The following is a 22,828-nucleotide window of genomic DNA, read 5'->3' as shown; positions in this document are numbered from 1 at the left end:
AGAAGCGAGGGGACAGCGGCAGCGCTCGGCATGGCGCAGTACGCGAGGGGAGCCGCGGCCGTGGCCGTCATTCGGCTCCGCAACCCGCCGGTCAACGCGCTGAGGTAAAGGAGGCACCGCCCGCCATTACGTGCGGCGAGCCCGGCCCCCTGCTCGGTTAGAGGGACTCGGGGCTTTCTCCACACGGGCTGGGTGCGGCTGTGGCCCTGCAGAGCGACAACACGAGGCTTAGAGCTTAGATATCGCTTTGCTATCACCGCGCCGAGCTCCTTCGGGATTTGTGCTCCTTGCTATAATGTTTAAAGGGTGTTTTTTTTTACGCCAGGTTCATGGCTATGTGCTTTCTGCCATCTCCCTTGGAATCTCTGTCAGTCGCAGCGTTAGCTCAGCTCTTCCACTCCCCACCTCCTGTGCATTTAGGTGGAAATCGGCTTTCCCTCCACGATTTGCTGCTTCTCACGTTGGCTGATAGCTCTGCTTCCAAGTGCGCACAGGGGTTGGGGCAAAGAGCTCTGTGAGCAGAGGGCACGGCTCAGCAGGAGGCACCGATATCCAGCCCCAGTGTCAGAGTGCAGGCTGCTCATGTGCCTTTAGAAACGAGTAAGGCATTGACCTCCCAATGCTACATCTGGTGAAGAAGGTGATCTCAGACCAGCTGGGGACAGGCAGCCAAGCAGAGCCCCTGAAGTTGGACTTTTCCACCTTTCCATCTGTACTCAAGAGGCAAAACATCCACTGCAGACACACACAGCTTCTAGAGCAGAAAGTTGGTTAAAAAAAAGCTGAGGGGAATGGATGAGCATGAATGGGGAACACAAGGTGCATTGCTCCAGCTGCCAGCCCTCACTCCTTCACTGCAATGTTTGAAAGCACAGAAAGACCTTTGAGCTGAGACCTGGCTATAGCAAGGGAAGGTAGAGGACACTCTGTGATCCTTGTATGTACTTTCTGCTCTTGCATATTTTAGTTACTCTGTCTGCAGGGGAGCAGTTTTGTGATTGCTGCTTGAGACGTCTGTTTATGTAGGTGATAGGAGGCAGGGAAAGTTACAGACAGGAGCTGTGTCCTGCAGTCCTGACAATTTAATTTCACAGCAGGCACAGATGCCTTTTAAAAGGCTGATGTGCTTTTCCTGCTCTGCTGTGCTGCAGCCTCACCTCTTTCTCCCCATTAGATGTGATACTCGGCACCGTTTGCCCAGCTCCCTCTCCATCGCACCAACCATTAGCACTTTAGAAGCCACTCGTGGGTAGAAATTTGCTTTTTGCTGTCTGACAGCATCTGCTGCTGTGCAGGTACCTCCCAGGCGGTGCTTTCCTGAGGAATATTTGCTGACTTGTGAGGCTGGCAGCAAATTTGGTTTCCACACAACCTCTCTTCAAGCTAATCCATCTCTCCACCAACAGAGCTGGCATGAACCAAACTTGCTTGCTAAAAACAATAGGGGGAAAAAGCAGGAGAAAAAAAAGAACTCTGTCAGTTACAGTTCAGGAAAGGGATCTTTACCGCTGAGAGATCTTTGAGATCACCAGCTCAGTGTGCTTGGACAGCCCAAAGAACCCAGCACATATGCTGAGAACGGAACAAAAGAGAGAGCACCATTCCTCTATGATAAAAAAACAAAACACTAAAGGACTTCTGAAGTACTGCCTGTAGTTCCGGACTATGCATTTGCAGAAGGACACAGGGACAATCTGGAAGGGGACAACCAGAACTGAAAGGCCAGAGCAATGCACTAAGAAAGCATGGTGAAGAGGTTGAGAGTCATCAGGTTGGAGGGGAAAGGCTGTGGGAGAATAAGGGTGAGGTTTATGAAATCCCAAAGAAGGTAAATCAATTTGTCTATTTTTGATTACAAAATCCTTCAGTAGCTGATGTAGGGACGTTTGATTACACTGCTAGGAGATTGTTTTCAAAGAGATCATACAAAGCTTGATGCAACAGGAGCCCGTGGAGGCAGATGGGTTGGCTGGATCAAGGATTAGACAAATTCATGAGCAGCAGGTCTGTAAGGGATGCTAAATGAGGGTATGTAGATACATACCAGACCATCCCTCATGCAGTGACTGTGGATGCTTTGAATGTTGGGGGGAAATACAAAGGGAAGGGAACAGACCTGCACGATGCACTAAAAGCATTTTCTATTGTTAGATTGCAGCCTGGCTGAGTTAATTTTCAGGATTCCCTTAAGCTACTTTCATTTATCTTTAAATCTGTGTTTGCAAATCCTTGCAAAATAATAATAATAATAATTTGAAGCCTTGTTACAAACCCTTGTTACCGATGGGTAGAGTTTTGTGCAAGGGAGAAATAACCTGATGTGGTCAGCCCCAACAACAGTCTGTGCTGGGGGGCACGTTGTACCCACCCAGAATGCTGCTGAGATACATAGCACTGAAGCACCCCATCAGGATGGCTTTTCTTGCAGTCAAAACAGTACACATGGCAGAGCCGAATACATAGCAGTGAATTTCTCATTGTTACTGTTAAACGAATGATGCTGTCGTGCAGTAATGAAATAGTTATGCAAACGAGGGTGACTTTTTGTCTCTTTCATGCTCTGGCTGTTTGAAGTTGTGATACTCTTGAGGATTTTTACAGTTCTACTGTCATACATTTTACTATGATTTCCTTCATGGAAAATGACATCTCTTAGTATCACTTACAGCATGTGCGTTGCATGCCATGCAGCTCACACTGGGCTGGGACACGTCCTGGGGTAGGAACATTGCTCCAGGGCAGGAGAACAAGCAGCTGCCTCAAATCTGGGTGATGATTCCTCCTCTTTATCCCACAAGAAATTCTCCCTGGCAGAAAGCTATAATGAAGGGAGAAGAAATATTTTTGCAAGTAGAGTTTAATGTGGCAAAACCAATTGTGTCGTATTAATACAGATAACACGGGCAGCTTGGATGACAAATCTTTCTTCTGGCAGGAGGGTGTTGCTGTAAGTGCTATGAAACTAAGGGCTTCTAAGTCATTTCCTATGGAAAATCCAGAACCATCTGAACCAGACTCTTTCTATTGCTATTTTGCAGCTGCTGATCATACGGCTAATGTAAGCACAGAAACATTGGATTGCTTCCTATGACAGAATTATGTGTCTTTTTCTACACAATATTTTCAAATCAATAATTTCATAATTGCTCAAAATCCCATTGCAGGCTTTTTTCCCCTCTTGGCAGAGGTGAGCAGTGATAAGCTTGTTGGATTTTGGCACTTGCTCTTGAAGTGAGAGGGAGACTAACAAAGATTCAACCAGAGAGGGTATGGCAGAACACAAAGCAGAGGACAGACATACATGGATTCACTGCTTATTTTCACTGAGCCGCTTTGTGTTGGTGGAAAAGTAAAATTGTTGGTTGTTAGTCACTGAATCTCTTATTTATTTCAGTTTGACAGTTCTCCAGGCATTAGAGGATGGACTGAAAAGAGCAGATGCAGATCCTTCAGTGAAAGCTGTTACAATTTGTGGTGAAAATGGGAAGTTCAGTGCAGGTAAGACATACCTTCAAACAGTATAAGAAAAAGAGGAAGAACTCTGCCATGTAACACTAATAACAAAATGCCACAGATTCTGATGTGGCTGAAAATGGCTGCAAAACAGTGAACCTTTTCTGCTGTCTCAGACTGATGTAGGACACATCACAGATTGGACTGTCCAGGCCAGAAATAAGCCAGTAGATTCATGCTGAAACAGGGAACAACTTCTTATCTTTCTATCTTCCTGATATGCTGGTGTCTCATGACATTGTATAAAATCTCAGGACCAAGAATTAGCCAATTATATAGACCCATCTTGGGATGGGGCAGTTGTAACAGATCTCCAGTTGTAGAGATCTGTGAAGTTAACAGATTTCTGTGGAGTTTGACATTACCTGTAAATAGCAATTCAGCTTCTCCAAACGAAATTTCTTTTATTTTTTTTAAGCAAGTATCCTTGCAAATTACTGTCGTAATTGCATGATCATTACAGTTTTGTACTCTTCTATTTTGCCATCCCTTTAGTACTCTGAATAGGCTTAAGGAGCCTGGGTTTCTTGCAGCTGGTCTCAAGAGATCATTGCCAGTTAATATGCCAGCAGTGTGTTCTTTCAGACCTCAGTCATCCATGAGTGGTGACGTTTAATGGCACCGAGGGAAGAGTCATTCCACTCACTGCCTCCTCCACTAATTCCTTTTCATCTTTGTGCTTCCACAGGCGCTGATATTCGGGTATTTTCTTCTCCAAAGAAGCAGGGTCTTGGCTTGGGCCCCATAATTTCTCTCATAGAAAGGAGCGAGAAGCCTGTTGTGGCTGCCATTGAAGGGATCGCCTTAGGGGGAGGCCTGGAGGTGGCACTTGGCTGTCACTATCGTATAGCACACGTGCAGGTAACACCATGAAGTAGAGAAGTTGGTGGGAACATCTGGAGCCTGTGGCCATGTAAAGAGCGGGAGGCTGCTCCTGAAGAGCAGCTGAGCAGTGTGTCTTTTCTAATTAGAAACTTCAGAAACTGAGTGTTAATTTGCACTCATTCTCAGTAGTCATTATCAGAATTCTGGGGAGCTGGCTCATGCAGTATGATTTCCTCTTATTTTCGTCCCCAGCCATGCGAATTTAGCATTTCTTTCTGCAAGTGGCCTAGTTTCAATAGGTGAAACTCAGCACTTACAATTGGTGAACTTACAAAGGTGAAACAGAGCACTTACAATTTGATTCCTCTTGGGCTGTTTCCTCAGGGTGCACTCTAACCAACAGACAGCTTCCCCTCCTCCCCATTTAAGTCTTTCAAAATCATCTTTTTTTTGTTTCTCTCAAATCCCTTCCTTCAGGATTGCCCAGCTGTCTTTTAGCAGCACCTCATCTCCTTACAGAGACTCTTCCCTGACAGGAGCATCTCCTCACTTTATCAGAGCAAATCACTTTCTCCCTGACAACGTGGGTTGCTGTAACACAATGAAGAGACACTTTATATACCCTGCATGTGATCTAAGATAGGTGCCTGAAGTAGCGGTCTTAAAATAACCCCACATCTCTTAAGAGCTCAATTAGAAATGTACAATTAAAATAAATAAATAAACAAGCTGAATAAATATTGAAATTAAGATAGGAGCTGTTACTGGCTTCTTTACCATAACTTTAGTAAATCTCAAGTGCATCAAGAAGTACCTGAGCGTTTTTGAAGGATAGTGAAGTGTTCAGTATGCAAGTGTTTCCCTACAATATATTTCTCATATATAAGGAAAGGAGACAGCAGGTCATGGAGATGCTGACAATTGTTTGTCTTCTTGAGCTGTGCAGCTGGAAGCATTGGTTTGCACATGTTGTGGTCTAGAGTGATGCTGTTGTGTCCATCAATCTCCTCCAGCATTGTGCTAGTACTCATACATCCACTGATGGATCATATCTCTTCTGCCCCTGTACATAAGCTCTTGAAAAAGTTGAGTGGGCTTCTGGGTTAAACCTCTCACACAGTAAAAAGCAGAAATGAGGGTTTTATGTAGTAGTTTTTCAAGGATTCCTAAAGAATCAAGTCTGATTGTTTTGTTCTGCTCAGTTCCTAATTGTTAGTCTTGTTAATCGGATTTGTTGTTGAATTTGTCTCCGATTTAGGCACGGATGGGTTTACCAGAAGTCACAATTGGGTTACTTCCAGGTGCTGAAGGCACTCAGCGGCTCCCCAGACTGATTGGGATTCCTGCTGCTCTGGATATAATTACTACAGGTAAAGTGCTGTGCCTTGCTCTGTATATAAGGATAACAGTGGGTCATGCCGTTGCTTTTGTCTAATGAAGCCTAATGTTTGTTTGTAAGGACATGGCTGCTTGAGTTGAAATTCAGCTTGGTTCTTCTAAGGATAGATTGATCAGATCAAAAAAAAAAAAAAGAAAGAGTGAAGTCACATGCAACACCCCAGCTGTAATCGCCTTATTTCTCTCTTCATCACAGGAAGACACGTTCCTGCAACTGAAGCACTGAAGCTGGGCTTGGTTGATGAAGTTGTGGAAGAGAACACAGTTGAAGCAGCAATCCGTTTGGCAACCAAGTTGATTGGTGAGAATTGTAGCAATGCCAAGAAATAATTGGTGAGGCTGAAGAGAATTAGAACAAAGCCCATTAGCGTGTTCCAGCCTTCACAGTCCATTCATTGGGTTTTGGCATCCATACGAAATGGAATTAACAGCAGGATTTGTTTTCTGTTAAGTGAAAGTTAAAAATCTCAGATGCTGAAGAGCTGCAGAAATTTGGTTGAGGATTAAGTGGGGGGAAAAAAAATACAGAGTCCTCATGCTTCTATAATTTTATATCCATGTTTTTCTGGACTACTGCACTCAACTGATTTTAGAGACTATGTGCTGTTTCTATACATAGTTTTGGATGATAGCTGGAATTGTATGTAGTCTGGTTGTGCCATCGATAACAGCTAATCGAAAACAACGTTCTCCCTCTAGTGGAGGGACTGGCACATCCTCAGCTGAACTCTGATCCACGAGTAACTGGTATTTTTTAGCTGCTTCATGAGAAAATGGACTATGGAGATGTGGGAGACATGCAGGAAGATTTCACCACCTTAGAAGTAACAAAATCAAATTCACAGGATTTAGCACAGAAAGAGAATTGTTCACAGACCAGCCTGAAAAATATCACCTTGAGAGAAAACAGAACATTTTCCCCATATCTTTGCAGATGGACCATTGTCCACAGTCAGAATTAGATGTAGAATCCTTTCACAAGATGCGCACAAGGAAGAAGGAAAACAACACTGCTTCTTTCCTAGACAAATTAACTCAAAGTCTTCCCTTTAGTGTACTCTCTGGATTATGAATGACACCTTGCGTAAGATCTACACCAATACTGGTGGCAGAAGCAGTATTTCAACAAATGCTATGTGAAACTGGGTGAATTTTAAGCGTTTGTAAGCTTATTTCTTCTGTGAGAGGCATGGTGCAGCAAATGAGAATTGCAAAAATCACAGAATCACAGAATCACAGAATCACAGAATCACCCGGGTTGGAAGGGACCTCAAGGATCATGTAGCTCCAACCCCCCTGCCTAGCAGGGCCACCAAACATACACATTTACTAGATCAGGTTGCCCAGGGCCCCGTCCAACCTGGTCTTGAACACCTCCAAGGACGGGGCATCCACAACCTCACTGGGCAGCCTGTTCCAGGACCTAACCACCCTTCTAGTAAAGAACTTTCCCCTAACATCCAACCTAAATCTTCCCCCCCTCAACTTAAAACCATTTCCTCTAGTCCTGCTATTATCAGCCCTTTCGAAGAGTTTACTCCCCTCCTGGGAGTAAGTTCCCTTCAGGTATTGAAAGGCTGCAATGAGGTCACCTCGCAACCTTCTCTTCTCCAGGCTGAACAAACCCAACTCCCTCAGCCTGTCCTCGTAGGGGAGGTGCTCCAGCCCCCTGATCATCTTTGTGGCCCTCCTCTGGACCCTTTCCAAAATCTCCATATCTTTTTTGTACTGAGGACTCCACACCTGGACACAGTACTCCAGATGGGGCCTCACAAGAGCAGAGTAGAGAGGGACGATCACCTCCCTATCCCTGCTGACCACCCCTCTCCTGATGGAGCCCAGGATCCCGTTTGCTTTCCTGGCTGCCAGAGCGCACTGCTGGCTCATGTTAAGTTTCTCATCTATCAGGACCCCTAGGTCTTTTTCAGCCGAGCTGCTCTCAAGGACAACTCCTCCCAGCCTGTACAGGTGCTTGGGGTTCTTCCGGCCCAAGTGCAAAACCTTGCACTTTGCCGTGTTGAACCTCATTAGGTTCACCCGAGCCCAGCTTTCCAGCCTGTCAAGGTCCCAGCTTGACTTTAGATGAGAACCTCAGGAATAAAACCCTGAATGCACTATGCCTCAGTATAACTTGCTTTCTGGAACTTACATCTACTACCATGACTCACAAATCCATGTTCTGTAGCTTCACTTCCCTAGGAAAATGCCACTAGCAAGAAAAGTTGAGAACTATATAAGCATACAAAGATCCTAGCTGGATATCCAGTAAGTAACCTGTCTGTTCCAGTCGTGGTCATTACTTTCAGTAGCTTTCCTTGCACCAGTGACAACTGAGTAGTACTGCTGAAGGTTTTTCACATTACACTATATGCCAGCTCCAACAGGACTTCCAAAAACACACTTTCAGACTTTCTCCAACTGCTTTACTGGCAGTGTGTGCTTTAACAGTGAAAGCACTGCAGACACAGTTCACTTTTATGTCTCTCCTACTCAGAGAATTCATCTTTAGTCTTTACAGAACGTCATTAGCCTCTGATGACCTGATCAAGCTGATAGAATGAGGTACCCAGAGTCCACATATTCCTCATGAGTCATTCCTGGCTTCAGCCTTTGCCTAACCTTAAAATTCTTCTGCCATACAACAGTAAGCCAACACTTTCAGTTCTGTACCTCAGTCACTAACTTGGGGCTGCAAAAGAGATGTGACAGTCTCGTGTAGCTGGCCTGGTTTTTGTTCACAGTGAATTATGCTTTCACTGAACATGTTTTAGGCAATCTTAAAAACAGAAGTGGAATTACATAATGTCGTAACAAAAGTGCACTTTATATGGAGTGCAGCATTTCATTTCTGAGGGCTTTTGTTGTTGTTTTTTAAAATTGAGGTTAACAACTGCTGGCTTCTTACAGAAATAGCTCATTGTCACCATTGGAATTCCTGCTCTTAGCCTGCAAGGTCTAAACTGCAGGATCCATCTCAGGGAACCAATTAAGGTAATTCCTTTGTAGCTTTCTCAGTGTTGGAGCTGCAGCATCTCACAGCGAGAAACCAGCCTCAGATGAGTGGCTGTACTGAAGCAGCAGTCTTTGTTTCTATACGTAGGTGGCAGAACTACCTTTATGGTAGTTATGCTGGGATGCATCTTCATCCATACATTTTTTATGGAATATTGCTAAGAATGGATACCTTCTGAACAGCTCTGAATCAATACCTGCAGGAGTATACTAAGACAATTAAGGTCTCTTACTTTTAGGCAAGAACATTCTAAGAAGCAAGTGTGTGTTCCCTTCCTTCAGGATAAATGGCCTCTAAGCAAATGAAAGCATTTTCATCTTCTAAAGAGGAACAGATAGGAGCTACGTCCTTGGAGACTAGAAGAGTGTTCTTTCATTAAACGTGTTTGATAATTGCTGTACTAATTCAAAGCTGCATTGCATGATTTGTCCACCTGATGGCATCACAAAATTGAAAAATTACTGCAATTGTTTGCAGCTTTTACTGCCCACCTCTGCTGGCCTTCCTGGGCAGGAGGAGAAAATGGCAGCTGATCCTCTGCATGGCAGACTTCTTCAGAGCTCTCCTTTTATAGTCATCCCTTGCTTTATTTTCTTCCTTTATCTTCTTCAGGGCACAAAAGTACCCATGGCTTGCATCAAAGAGCCAAGCACCATCAGTTCAATTTAGATTAGTTCAGACCCCACTGGTACTGAACTCCACATGGAAAGAGGATTATGAGTTTGACTGTAGACCAATAGCAGTAACTGCGTGGGATGCAGGTGTTTCTTCTGAGGCTCATGAAATCCACAGGAGTAACATTACTGCTCATGTAGTAATTGCGTGCCTTAAATGCAGACTGCTGGAGAAAAACTTTCACTTACAGTTGCAAGGGCCTTTAGTCCATCTCTGGGAAGAGGTACTCCATACAGATATTTGAAGCTCTCTTAAGGGCATACCATTCTGGCTAATATCTTCCATAGACAGAAGGTGTAATAAAGTGCTCCTTTGAGACAACCAAAGGATAATAAAATCTGATAGGAGCCATACTCATCTCTAGCTGACATGAAACCACTGCTAGCCTGAGAAGCAGGAGACCACTTTCAGCTTCACTCCCTAGACATGCACAAACAGTTCAACGCAGTAGATTTTTCTGATAGAGGTTTTGTGAATTCGATCCATCCTTCCTGCCACTTGGACTACAAACTCTAATAAAACCTAAGTAGGTATCTGTGCTAGGTCTTGTACATAGATACCACTTTTTCCTGTATCATGATATCTGATGCTGTTCATCATGTTCCTGTTACTTTGATTTCAGAAATCGAGCTATATACCTATATATAGGTGTGTGTGTATGTGTGTATATATATATATATATACATATATACATATAGGTATATAGCTTTTATATAATATATAGGTATATAGCTTATACATATACCTATATATAGGTATATAGCTTATAAATCCTGCACGTTCAGATTCACATCATTCTTTTCTCTTCATAAAAAAAACACTGCATGCCGGTACTACAGAAATACTTTGCTAAATAGAGTTTCAGGTACTCTCCTCAAGATCCTGTATTATCTCATGTCCTCCCTCAATATTTTTGCTTACAAGTACTACTTTACCTGAAGACCATGCTTAAAGTTTCCCAGCAGTCTCATCCCCACGGCAGAGATGCATGAAGTCTCAATCTGCTCAGTTCTCAGTGGCCTTCCAGTCATCAGATTTGCTTTCTGGGATAAAGCCAGGGTTTCCTTCTCAGAAAAGATCAACATACCTGCATAAAGAGTGTTCTTATGTTAGAAACGTGCACTTTGGGAAAACAGAGGATTCAAAAATAAACAAACATCATCTTCACTAAAAACCTGCAGTACTGACAGTGAACATAGGTTGGATCTGCCAATGAGGAAACATTACTTTCAGTTTACTTTACAAGGGAAGTTACTTAGTGTTACTCTGTCTATTCTACAGAGACCTTAATTAAAAAGCCTGAGCTCTGAAGAGCTTTGTTTCAGGAAATGAGTACTAACTCATCATGTCTGTTTGACTTAAGAGACATAGGATTGAGGAGACGCATCCTGAGTTAAGTCTTGTTCCACCATGTTTGTTTACTGAGACAAGCTGCCATTAAGAATATAATGAGTACCCTGAATATGGGCAGATCATGGATCTCCCAGCAGACACTAAGGTTCATAATTCTGAAGAGGACAGAGAGAATTTCAGTGTCTGTAATGTAACTAACTTCTCTCAATTAAAAATCCTTTCTAGGTATTACCATAGCAACCTCTGTCTGTAATGAGGCTTGTGTATTTGTGTGGCTGCTTGATTCACCCCTTGCTGACACAGAAGCTTGAACTCTTCCTTGTTATTCATTTGCTCCCCAACCCATGCTGTGTGAGCCATCCTCTTGGCTAGTCCCACAGGGAATGGAGGGAATCCTGCTGTTAGGGAAGAATTGAAATCAGGGTGTATTTCTCAGTTATTCATATAAATGCCTGGGTCAGGACCCTGGCTAGAATGCATCTGGCTAGCAATGAGTACTAAGCAATACTGAGGGAAAACTTCAGTATTGAAACATATAGGAAAAAATAGCCTTATGAATGTGACACCTGGGACAGAGGAATTAGAACTGGAGAAGTCAAGCCACTCTTTAGCTGAGAAGAGGAGAGAATTATGTCTTTGAAATTGAAATCTAAGTTCATTGAATTCTGGGAAGAAGGGTCTTAAAATTGTCACTGTCAGAACAAATAATGCTAAAGGGAAATGACAGACACTTTAATACTAGACCCAGATCATTGTGCTATGCAAGTCCTAGTAGTGCAGTAGGTTTAGCAGGAGGAGGGGGAAAGGTATAATGCAATCCTATTCTATGTAGAAACAGGTGAAGATCCACAGTTCTCCTGGAAATGTAGATGTTTTGTTTCCTTACTCCATTTTTCTACCCACAGGTCAGCCCTTGGGACACCGCAGGCTCAGCCTGAGGCCAGTCCCCAGATTGCCCAACATGGAAGCATTTCTCAGTGACGCTCTTATGAAGGTGAAGAAACGGGCCCAAGGGTGCCTGGCACCAGAGCTGTGCTTCCAAGCAATCAAAGCTGCTACAGAGCTGCCATTTGCAGATGGAGTTCGTAAGGAGAGAGAGCTGTTTAACATCCTGCTGACTTCAGGCCAGGCCAAAGCACTGCAGTATGCTTTCTTTGCGGAGAGAGCAGTAGAGAAGTGGACAACACCCAATGGAGCTTCATGGAAAAGTGCTTCACCTCAGCCCATCCGCAAAGCAGCTGTGATAGGTAAGTGAAAAGCCATTTCACTTCCTGACTGTACAGTTAATGTCAGAGCTCCTTTCAGAGAGCAAGATGATGCTTTATTCATGGCAGAAAGGCTAAGTAGAATTCACAGGACATGCATATTCCAGGCCCATGGATGACATAAAAGAAGTCACCACTGTATAAGTAAGCTCAGAGGATCAAATGGTAAGTTAAGTGCTACTATTGCTATTTAATCCCACCCGTTTCTTAATAATGATGCTGTGCTTTCAATCCAGAGTGAGCTTCATCTGTGGGCCACATGTATTCTCTTCCCTTGGAAGAGCTGTTGTGTTGAATCCTAGCTTTATGCCACGTTGTAAGCAGGTTTGCTTGAAGTTCTCCTCTCAGTCTAGTTCTACACTGAAAGTGTAGCATGCATAGAGTCACTCAGGGATATATTAAAACAAAAATGTTTTGACAGCTGTATTTTTAAGAAGATTTCATCTCACTGGGATCCACTCTTGCCATTTTGTAGCCCAGCAAGATAATGCCTTCATTAATTTTTTATGAGAGCAATTTAAATAAAACCTTTGATGCACTGCTGAGATTTATTATTAAAAAAAAAAAAAAAAAAAGCATCTTTCAGCTCTGCCTGTTGATAGTAGCACTCAAAAAATGGTTAGATGAGTAATGGAGCGCTTGGAAAACATCCATTCTGTTTCAGAGGAAGCTCACCAAACCAACATTGCTCTATCCTGGGTAGTTTTCAGTCTTCCTATACTCTGAAATAGGAGCCCACTGGAAATCCATCTCAGGCCATAAAAAACACTTTCTTTTAGTTCCCTTTGAAAGTTCCCTTCTTTTCATTAGCTTCCCTGAATTAATCCATACTGTATTTATCATGAAGAGGTTTTCTTAAATCTTGGTCCACAAGCCTTGTGAGGAAGATCTGTGACCTTTGTGTCATTCAGGTAATAAGGCAGGAATTATTGCCAAACTACTGCATAGGTTCATGCAACCCCAAACAGGACAGTCCTGCAGTATACTCTCTAGCAGAAAGAGCTCGTGCTGAACTTTTGTAGGAATGATCAGGTGACCAGAGTCAACATTAGGACAGATATTCTTTGTTATGTACTGATTAATCATGCTACAATAAATAGCACAGTTGAAAAACTCTAATAGCAGTAAGAATATAGCCAGAAGGGCCATTCAGAACATCTGATCAGCTTAATTTGGTGCTGTAAATAAGAAGCAAGAGTTGGCTTCTCCCTGAAGGATGGGGAGGAAGGCAGTAAGGCATCAGAGAGCCACAAGTTGGAAGGGTTCGTTAGAAGTCATTCTGTCCAACACCCGTGCTCAGACAGGGCCACCTCCAGGACTACGACGAGAGCTTTCCAACCAGTCAGCCCCCCAGAACATACTGTGGCATCAAATCCCCAGGTACAGCATTATGCATTTCCTCTTGTTGTGCTTCATGATGTTCCTGCCAGCCCACTTCTCCCTCTGGATGGCAGCACAGCCCTCTGGTGTATCAGTTATTTAAAGTACCTGAGCAAGGCAGTCAGAGCAGGCACAGAAATCACAGCCAGAATCTACTAGACATCCAGTTGTTAAAACAAAACAGTCATAATAAAGCAAGCACAAGGTAAAGTTTAGAAACCAGTCAGCATGTTGAGGTCTGGATCAGCAGTGGTCATAGCCAAAGGCAAGCATTCTTCTTATATAGCTCAGGAAGGGATTAAAGGTCCACAGCTGAGCTTAGTTTGGTCTCTGAGGCCAAAGGCAGTGGACATGGGGTGGAGGTTTGAGATGTAGCTGGTCAAGGTAATTAAAACTTATGAATGCACTCAAGGCCCTGACACCTTTCGAAACTCTTAATTCTTTCTTTAAATCACTTCTATCAACACAGCTCCCATAGCCAACTATTATAGCTTGATTTATTTGTACTAAGTGTAAGACCTTATGCTTGGTGTGATAAGCAGCAGCTATTTTAGAGATTATTGATCACCTCCTTTTAATTCTCAATTGTATACCATGCTAAATGTCATTGCTTTCCATCATTTACTTTTTTCTGCCATCCCACTAGGCTTTATCCTGCAGAAGGACGTCTCTCTTCCTGGCTGTATAGTATGAAATAGAGGCATATAGTTGCCCCTGGTGAGTTCTGGATAACCTAAGAAAAGTATTAGCCACAATCCAAAAATAAGAAAAGAATAGCTTACCCCAGTCTGAAGATAAGGGCTCACTAGAAAACACCCAGAAGAAAGCAGTCTCCAAGCAGAGGTGTTTCCCTTATGGCTTCCAGCCCTTAAGTGGGATTCTGGTATCATGGGTGAATTACTTGCACCTGTGTTCCCAGTGCTGGTGCACCCCTTCACCAGGTGCTCAATCACCAGTTCAGGCTGTGACCTAACAGTTCACCTGCCTTGAATACATGAAATGAAAGCCTTTTGGAGATGGGTGTCATCACAATTGTGTTTTCGTCTCTCAGGCTCACATAACAAGAAGTCATTCTCCAGCCAGTACCATGCTGTGCAGTGTCATAGTTCCACATTCTTGATCTTTAGCACGTTCTTGTAGTGACAAAAATAAAAATCTTGGGGATGATTTTTGAGGGACTGACAACTTTTAAAATAGGGCTGACCATCCTTTTAAAAGTACTGAGTGTCAATAGGTTACCCAGGGTCTCTCTATTTTCACTGGAGAGAGGAAGTCGCTCAGAGCAGGATTTTTGCATTCGTTTGCAAGCCTCATTTTTCCAATAGGCAGTGCTGTTTCCCACACTAAAGCCCTTGCAGTATGCTGGTTCTTCTGTTATCACTGCAAAATGTGAAGCCACTGAGCAGACCACTGTGACTTCTTCCTTCTTCATTGCCTCTTCTGTCAGCACAGAAGACCTCTAGGGGATGGAAGCAGTGTCATGAATGCTGGGGAATCCCTGCCTTGTGGTCTCGGTGTCAATCTAATATTAGCAGGACTTGTTAGAGGGAGCTGGCACCGAGTCTTAATGTATATTCAACATCAGGGATTAAGTGTCATTTTAGCAGGCACGCTTGATAGATGGCATTGCTGATGACTTGGCAACTGTTCCTGTGAATCCTGGCCTCCCATCAGCTGCCCTTATCTGCAGTTTGCTCACTGAATGACTGATACGCAGGTAGCACCCAGCTGTGCAAGTTCCCACCTGCTCTTGACCTACCCATCCTTGGCCGACTTTAGCCTACCTCATTTGCTTCTGCTTCCAGACCCTTGGTGTCCATCTCTTTCCACTTACTCTCATTCCTCGTCACCTTGAAAAAGAGTTCATCTCAATCCCTTCTGCGGTCTTTCCATATCTCCCTGCTTGCCTTGAGCATCACATTACTTCTGCTTGAAATTAATGCCCAGAAACAAACAAGTGGCTCCAGTCAGAATCAGTCCACCACCACCAAATGCTCATTGTTATTTTTAACATGGGAAATGAGACCTTCTTTGCATGTTCTTACCAACCTATAAAGTATTGTTCCTAATTCCTGTTATTTTCAAGTTCAGATACTCACTATAGTTCAGTATATTCAGTATATATAGTATTTTCCACTGATATGTATTTCTCTGGTGTGTGTGACTCTACACCAGTTTATACATATTCTGAGTTGGTTTTGAAACTTGTTTTTAAAATCCTTCAATTAATTTTGCACAATTATTCATATTCTCAGTACCTCATGTGATAGATCAGTAATTAACAAGAGCTATTCAATCAGCTTTCTCAACAAACTGATTTGCCATATCCACGTTTGGCCTTAACTTTTGTGAGTTTAAGCAAAGTTTTGTGTCTGTGTCAGATCTACACTGCACAGTGAAAGACCAGAGGCAAGAGGGGAAGACACTGTTCTTTTCCTGAAGTGGATTTCAGTTTTGGTGTACTTTGGGCATTCCTAATACAGCTCTGGAAGCAGTTCCTTGAATGAAAGACAATTATTTAGGGTTTGGGTGTTGTTTTCTTTTTGTAATAATTTGGGGGCATTAAGGACCCTGTTGAGGAAGAAAATGAAATGTACAGTAGAAGTCCTGGAGTAGTTCTGTCCGTTAGCCATGCAGAATGAACAGAGCATGCAACATTTCCCATTCTCTTTCTTCCTGCAGCCTTCTAAACATGCAAGACCTAATGGTTCCCCACCATTTTTTTTCCCCATGATCATGAATCTCTATAAAATTGAAAGGGAAGTCCTCAGAAATGCTTCTTCCCTGCTAAATAGCCAGATCTCTCCTTGGTTTTATAGCCCAATTTTAGAAAATATTTCCAGGGGAGTCATGCTGTGCAAGCTCTAATGTAACAAAACCCTTGGGGCTTTCATTACTCTCTCTGCCAGCTTCATTAAACATCATTTCATACAGGCCACTGAAGAGTTATGTAGTAAGTTGAGAGACAGCTTTTCTAGGTCAGAAACAAGCTTGGCAAGCTCATGTCTTATCTATAAACCTACTCCTGTGGCCTAGAAAGTGTGGGACTACAGGCGTGTATGCCTGTCTGTCAAGGGATGGTAAAACCTAGATGGGAATACTTACACTCCGTGTGAATGAAAACAAACTGCTGAATCAGCTACTGCCACCAGGATGGAGAGCTGGAAAATCACTTCTCGTGGAAGAGTCTTGATTTAGGAGGAAACAGCATGTTCATACTGTGGGAGAACTGCTGAGATTTCAGTCGTGAAACTGAAGCTGAGAGGAAGGGGAGTTACTAAGGCCCAGAATGTGGGGGTACCTTTTTAGTAGAGCTTGGAGATTCTAAGGAGAAACCCCTGGTGTCCACCCTGGAAAGGAATGAGTGAATTGAGGAGGAAACCGTAAAGAACCAAATGCAGAAGTGCAAGCCCTTCACCATGTTGTCTAAAGGGAGCCCTGGAGATGGGGCTGGGCTTGGTGGGTATACGTGAGGTGGTGAGAGATGCTGCCACTCTGAGAAGAAAGCAGTCTTTGTAGCTCGATAAAGACAGGGAGAAAGCTGGCTCTTGCACTCTGCTGCCACATCCACGCCTCTGAGAACAAAGCAAAGTGGGAGGAGGTATTTGTGTTTGTTTGCTTTTCAGTCAGCAAACCATGAACAATTAACTGTTAAGAAATTATTCATGTTATATGACTTCTGTTTTCAAATTAATTTTCAGCAGCATCTGATAATGAAGTAACAGATCTAATTTCCCATAAAGGAACTTCAGCATTTGCTTGGCAGTGAAATCGTTTGTAAGCAAGCTTCCAGATAGTGATATCCATAAGAAATATGTTCTTAAAGCTAAGCAGGTAGTGTTTGAAATGACTTCTGTGTACACGAGTTTAGCATAGGCAGAATTGAAGCAAGGCTGTGTGGCTTGCAGGAAAAATACACTACCTCATTTGACCTTCATTGTTGGTACTTGTTTAACTGATGACATAATTTCAGCTCTTCTCTATAAAGCTGCTTTAGACAAAAATGTTAATCCCTTTGTTTCGGTTTATTTGTTTAGCTGAATTTAATTTGTAAACCAAGGATTAAAAAAATAATATTAATCGTTTTTACAGAATTATAACAGACCTGGCCTTTGCATAGTTGTTCCTTTCTTTAGGATATTCATAATCCTCCCATTTGAGTGCTTTGCAGTTTTAAAGCTGGTAAAATTGCGCTGGCTTTCTCACTAGTTTGTATTAGCTCTGTCCACAAAGCCTCCATTGTAGGAGAATAGAATAAGTAGCGTGGGCTGGGTATCATAGGAGAGTGTAAGCACGCAGCTTCACTTAATGTAACAGAGGGCTGAGCCAGGGGAAGGGCTCAAAAGGAGGGAAAGTATCAAGGCAGTAATGTCAGCAGTGTTATTTCTCAGGGTGTGGGCTGGTCGTAGCACATTTGTGGATCTCAGAGGAAAAAAAATACAGCTTAAATGGGTGATTGGTTGTGGACAAGAGTGTGGTTAGACAAGGGAGGCTGTATCTTTAGTAATCCTTAAAAGTTAGGATGGCCCTTATCAGAGGACTTGGATTGCCCCCCGTTGGCAGAGATGTACAATACAAAGCGTGAACAGCAAGCAAGATGTTCAGGGTAAGAACACAGTGTCAGTTCCATGCCTGAACTGATGATGAGTGATGTAGGAGACATGAAAGTCGAGATCAGATTCTTCTGAGATGCCTTAAAGAAAGAGCAGCTGAATTTGTGTTCACATCAAAGATTACGCAATGAAACGCAGGGTGAGACGAACAAGAAGCTTGCAAGGAAGAGGAAGAAACCAACTGTCTGAGCTTTTCTGGTGTCAAAATATCTGTGTGGGGTGGCTTTGCTTGCAGAGGTGTTCATCTGTGAGTGCCCATGAGGGGCCATCTCAAAAGGACCAGAGAGGCACCGGTGTCCTCAGGATGAAGCTGCCAGAAATAGTGTTGGTCTTCTGTCTTCATTCCCCAAGTTCTAACTATTAAGTGATGCTGGTTTCCATAGGGATAAAACTTTGCAAGGACAAGACATGAATTCATGTGGTCCACACACACCACTGTGAATCCCGTTGGTATTTTGTAACCTTGAGAAGACACCAGTTTGCCTTTATGCTATTGCTCTTCAGACACTGAGGCTCCCTGAAAGACTTAACCTTCCTTTTTCTGAGTCTTCAGTTCTTTCTTTCTGCCTGTGCATTTTGCTTAAGCTTCTGCTTTTTATCTTGGAAATACTGAAGGAAGTGCTGCTGTCAAGTGACTGATTGTAACATTTTCTATTTGTAGTTTCTGATTCTATCTCACTTTTCTCTCCAGGGCTTGGAACAATGGGCCGAGGCATCGTGACTTCTCTGGTTAAAGCCAAGATACCTGTGGTAGGCCTGGAGCAGGATCTGGAGTATCTGAACACAGGAAGAAAAGCCGTGATGCTCCTTTTGGAACGTGAGGCTATGAAAATGGAGCAGGGTGCCCAAACCCTGGATTTCCATAACCCTGCACGACTCCAGTTCACCGTGGACTTTGATGTGTTGAGGGATGTAGATCTAGTTATTGAAGCTGTGTTTGAGAACATGGCACTAAAGAAGGAAATATTCAACAAGCTATCAAGAATCTGCAAGCCAGAGGCCTTTCTGTGTACAAACACATCAGCCCTGAATATCGATGAAATAGCTTCTGTCACCAACCGCCCACAGCAAGTCATTGGCACACACTTCTTCTCCCCTGCTCATGTGATGAGGCTATTAGAAATAATCTATGGCCGTCACACATCCCCCACCACCATTGCCACGGCCATGCAGCTAGCCAAAGTGATGAAGAAAGTTGGAGTGGTGGTAGGGAACTGTTTTGGGTTTGTTGGGAACCGAATGATGTTTCCATATACACAACAGGCAGTTTTCCTTTTAGAGGAAGGAAGCAGACCAGAAGACGTAGATCGGGTTCTTGAAGATTTTGGATTTAAGATAGGGCCTTTCCGAATGTCTGATCTTGCTGGGCTGGATGTGGGCTGGAGGTCTCGAAAGGACCAGGGCCTTACTGGGCCCTCACTGGCTCCAGGAACACCCGCCCGCCAGCGGCGTGGTTATCGCTACAGCCCACTGCCTGACCTTCTGTGTGAGAAAGGCAGGTTTGGCCAGAAGACTGGAAAAGGCTGGTATCAGTATGAGAAGGCTGGGGGTAGGATATCCAAACCAGACCCATGGATTCACAGCTTTCTGTCTGAGTACAGGGACACCCATCAAATCAAGACCCGCTTTATAGACCAGGAGGAAATCCTGGAGCGGTGCTTGTTTGCTCTTATCAATGAAGGATTTGACATCCTGGCAGAGGGAATAGCGTCAGGCCCAGAACACCTTGATGTAATTTATATCAATGGTTATGGATGGCCAAAGCACAGGGGTGGCCCCATGTTCTACGCTTCCACTGTTGGGCTCCCTAACATTCTGGCTAAGCTGCAAAAATACTCTGAGATGCACCCTGATGTTCCCCAGCTACGTCCCAGTGCCTTTCTGAAAAAGTTGGTGGCTATGGGGAACCCTCCTCTCAATGACTGGATGTCCTACCTACACAGGCAGAGCAACAAGCTGTGATTTCACTGATACCTGCTATAGAAATTCCTTGGAGGTTGATCTCATGAAACAGCTGCTGCAATTGCACTTTTCCAATCAGAACCAAAGTGCTACAGGCTGATAAACAATGTCAGTTACCTTCCAAGGTGAGCCTGATCTCTGTCTCACCTTGCTGCAGGCAACCACTGCCATTACCCACCCTTGCCTCTTGCCACCAGCTTCACCCACCTTCTTGGCACACTGCTGTGTATAAATGCATTTCATTCTCCTCTGCACTTAATTCTTGAGAGCAGTGCATCTCTTCCAGTCTTTCTTTGTAGAAGGGACAGAACAGCACTTGGCCCTCAAAGCAAATCACAGTGGGAGGGGAGAGCAAGATGGTCACCATTCACCCAGGATCAGCTGGACCTACCAGATCCTGGCCTAGGTCTGTTTTCCAGTTTGTTCAGACCTTCCTTCTCCCTGCAGCGCAGTTTCCTCCACCCCAGATTACTTGGCAGTCCCAGATGCAGCCAGTTGGAGCCTCCTCCCTTCACACTGCTGGGGAAGAGTTGGCACATTTCAGAGGTAAATTCAAAGGTATTGGTGAGAGCAGCTTTGGAGAGAGAGCAGGGGGCAGGGCTGGTACTATCACCTGCTCCCTGCTGCCGAAAAAGATTCTAATAAATGACACAAAAGCCACATATGCATCAACCTGACTAACCTGCACTGTGCTGTTGGCTCATGACTGGCATTCTGCATCCAGACTCCATCCTCCTTTATCATCCACCTGGCTTTGTCCAGGCAGAAACATCTTCTGGCATCTCTTAAGTGCGACTTTGCTTTGCTGTCACTCCCCCTATCTTGCCTGCCTGTGGCTACCTAATTGATCTAATTGACCAGACTGAAACCTGGCCTGGCACTTATCGGGTTTTCCCTTGCACAGAGGGCGTGCTGAGAAGAGCAGGGCTCGAGAGCTGGGCGGGCAGACTTCCAGCAGAGAGCAGAGCAGGAGTGAGCCAGAGCTCTTCCATGCTTTGAGCAAAGTCACCTATTGCTCACGTCTAGTGAATTTATCTTCTAGGTTGGTGTCCTCAGGAAGATTTACTCTGAATGTCTAATTGTTGCTTTCTATTTTAATAAAACCATTTTGATTATCTAACGACGGATTATTGGGTATCGTAAAGCAGAAGATGGAAAATGTGTTTGTTCTTTATACCTCCATCGCTTCTCTATGTGGCAGAACTCAATACACTCCCTGTTTGTGAAGGAGTTCATGCTGGAAGTGGTTGCATTCCACTGTTTTCTATACGTAGCTTCTTGTGCCTTTTTTCCACTCTTGCCCCAGTGCAAAACTGGGTTCAGGAAACCTTCCAGAAGCCAGAACCTATTTCCTTGTTCAAGGGAGGATTTTCCTCCAGCACCAGAGAAAGCAATAACTCTTAGGTGCTGAAAACTGCTGCATTTCCCCCCCCCCATCACTTGCGTGTCACAGCTGAGTGCAATCCAGCATTTGCTCAAAGGTGAAGCGCTGCTTCCACGCGCGTGGGCTCCGCGTGACATGTTACACAACAGCACTGCTGCTGCTGGCGGCTGTCACGTCACTGGGCAGGACAGCTCTGGACGTGCTGTGCTCTACCCTCTCCTGGGCCTCCTGCCATGGGGTTCATTTGTACCAGAGATGGGTTAGAGAAGGGCATTGCCCTTGCAGCGGGAGTGGGCTGAGGAGGGGCGGGCATGTCCTTTATCTGCCTGAGAGATGGTAGTTTCTGGGTATCAAGCCCCGCCAGCATCAGCCTTGTGGCCAAAACATCTCACCTACAGCACCTCCGTACATCCAACATGCCCAGCCCCCTTCCCATCTCCCCTCGAGGAAATTACTGAGAACAGAGGCCATTGGCACTCATAATGCCTCTACTGACAGAATCTGTACATTCCTATTGACCAAAGCAGCACAGCATTGATTGCCATGTTCCAGCCAGCAAAGTGAAACTGCCAGAGCTCAGGGTGCAGCTGTGGCTCTGAGAGCAGGACCCTGCAGTCAGCAGGAGCACATGGGAGTCCTGGGCCCTCCACTGCTCCTCTGCTGCAGGGTCAAAGTGTGTCCAGAGGGAAGCACAGCCCCACGGGCCGAGCTTTAACCCCAGTGTCCCAGGCTCTGCTTGCTTGTCACACATCTGACCCAGATCAGTTCAAGCCGAGACTGAAGATATCCAGCACTGAGACCCGGGCTGTGAGCCAGCTCTAGTCCATCCCTCATCTTTGGGCTCTGCTTCTTTCACATGTGATGTCTGGCTGCAGATCCCACTCTTGTTGCACAGCACTGTTGAGGATATTCTGTTCCAACCCTCCAAGTACCCCATCCTCTCACATGCAGCTGCGGAACTGTTAGATGTCTTTAATTAAGTCAGTGAACTCCACCAGTACAGCAGATGCCTCCATTAGCTGTTCAGCCACAGGCGTTTTGCGAGATGGGAAAGAATAGGAGCGCAGCAAAGGAGAGAACTGCTTTGGCTTTGATCAGCATCCCCTGCAGCACAGGGCCTTCAAAGGGAGGCACAGAGCTCCCTGCCCTATAGGTGTTCAAAATGAACAGGGCACTCCAGCCTTGCCAGACGCACTTACTCCTATTTCTGGATCACATAGTTCACCTTCTCTGGCTGTATTTCTTTATAATGGAAAGCAGGCTTGCAGGCCAAGCTGGGTGTGAGAGCAGCTCTGGAGGTGAGGTGGGAGGGCTTGGTGCCAGCAGCAGCAGCGCAGGCAGTTCTCCTTGCAGCCCGGGTCTCACAGGAGCTGAGTTGCATTTCCTGTTTGCTGCTGGCAAGCTCCAGGGAACAGGAATCTGTAGGATGTTCTTTATAAACCAGTGG

General features: G+C 44.5%; 1 protein-coding gene across 1 annotated transcript; it reads left to right on the top strand.

Moving 5' to 3' along the window:
• EHHADH (enoyl-CoA hydratase and 3-hydroxyacyl CoA dehydrogenase) lies at window positions 1-21,117 on the top strand. The gene is made up of 7 exons (XM_015871171.2): window positions 1-104; window positions 3,395-3,498; window positions 4,202-4,374; window positions 5,597-5,708; window positions 5,933-6,037; window positions 11,683-12,024; window positions 18,727-21,117. The coding sequence occupies exons 1-7, from the start codon at window positions 31-33 to the stop codon at window positions 19,995-19,997; spliced, it is 2,181 nt and encodes a 726-aa protein (XP_015726657.2). The 5' UTR covers window positions 1-30; the 3' UTR covers window positions 19,998-21,117.
• Window positions 21,118-22,828: the final 1,711 nt, after the last annotated feature.

The sequence above is a fragment of the Coturnix japonica genome, chromosome 12, assembly GCF_054131305.1.
Source record: "Coturnix japonica strain WE chromosome 12, WE-NBRP24, whole genome shotgun sequence".
Lineage (NCBI taxonomy): Eukaryota > Metazoa > Chordata > Aves > Galliformes > Phasianidae > Coturnix > Coturnix japonica.
The sequence above is the reverse complement of the archived record's forward strand: the minus strand, read 5'-3'. Positions and strand labels throughout refer to the sequence as shown.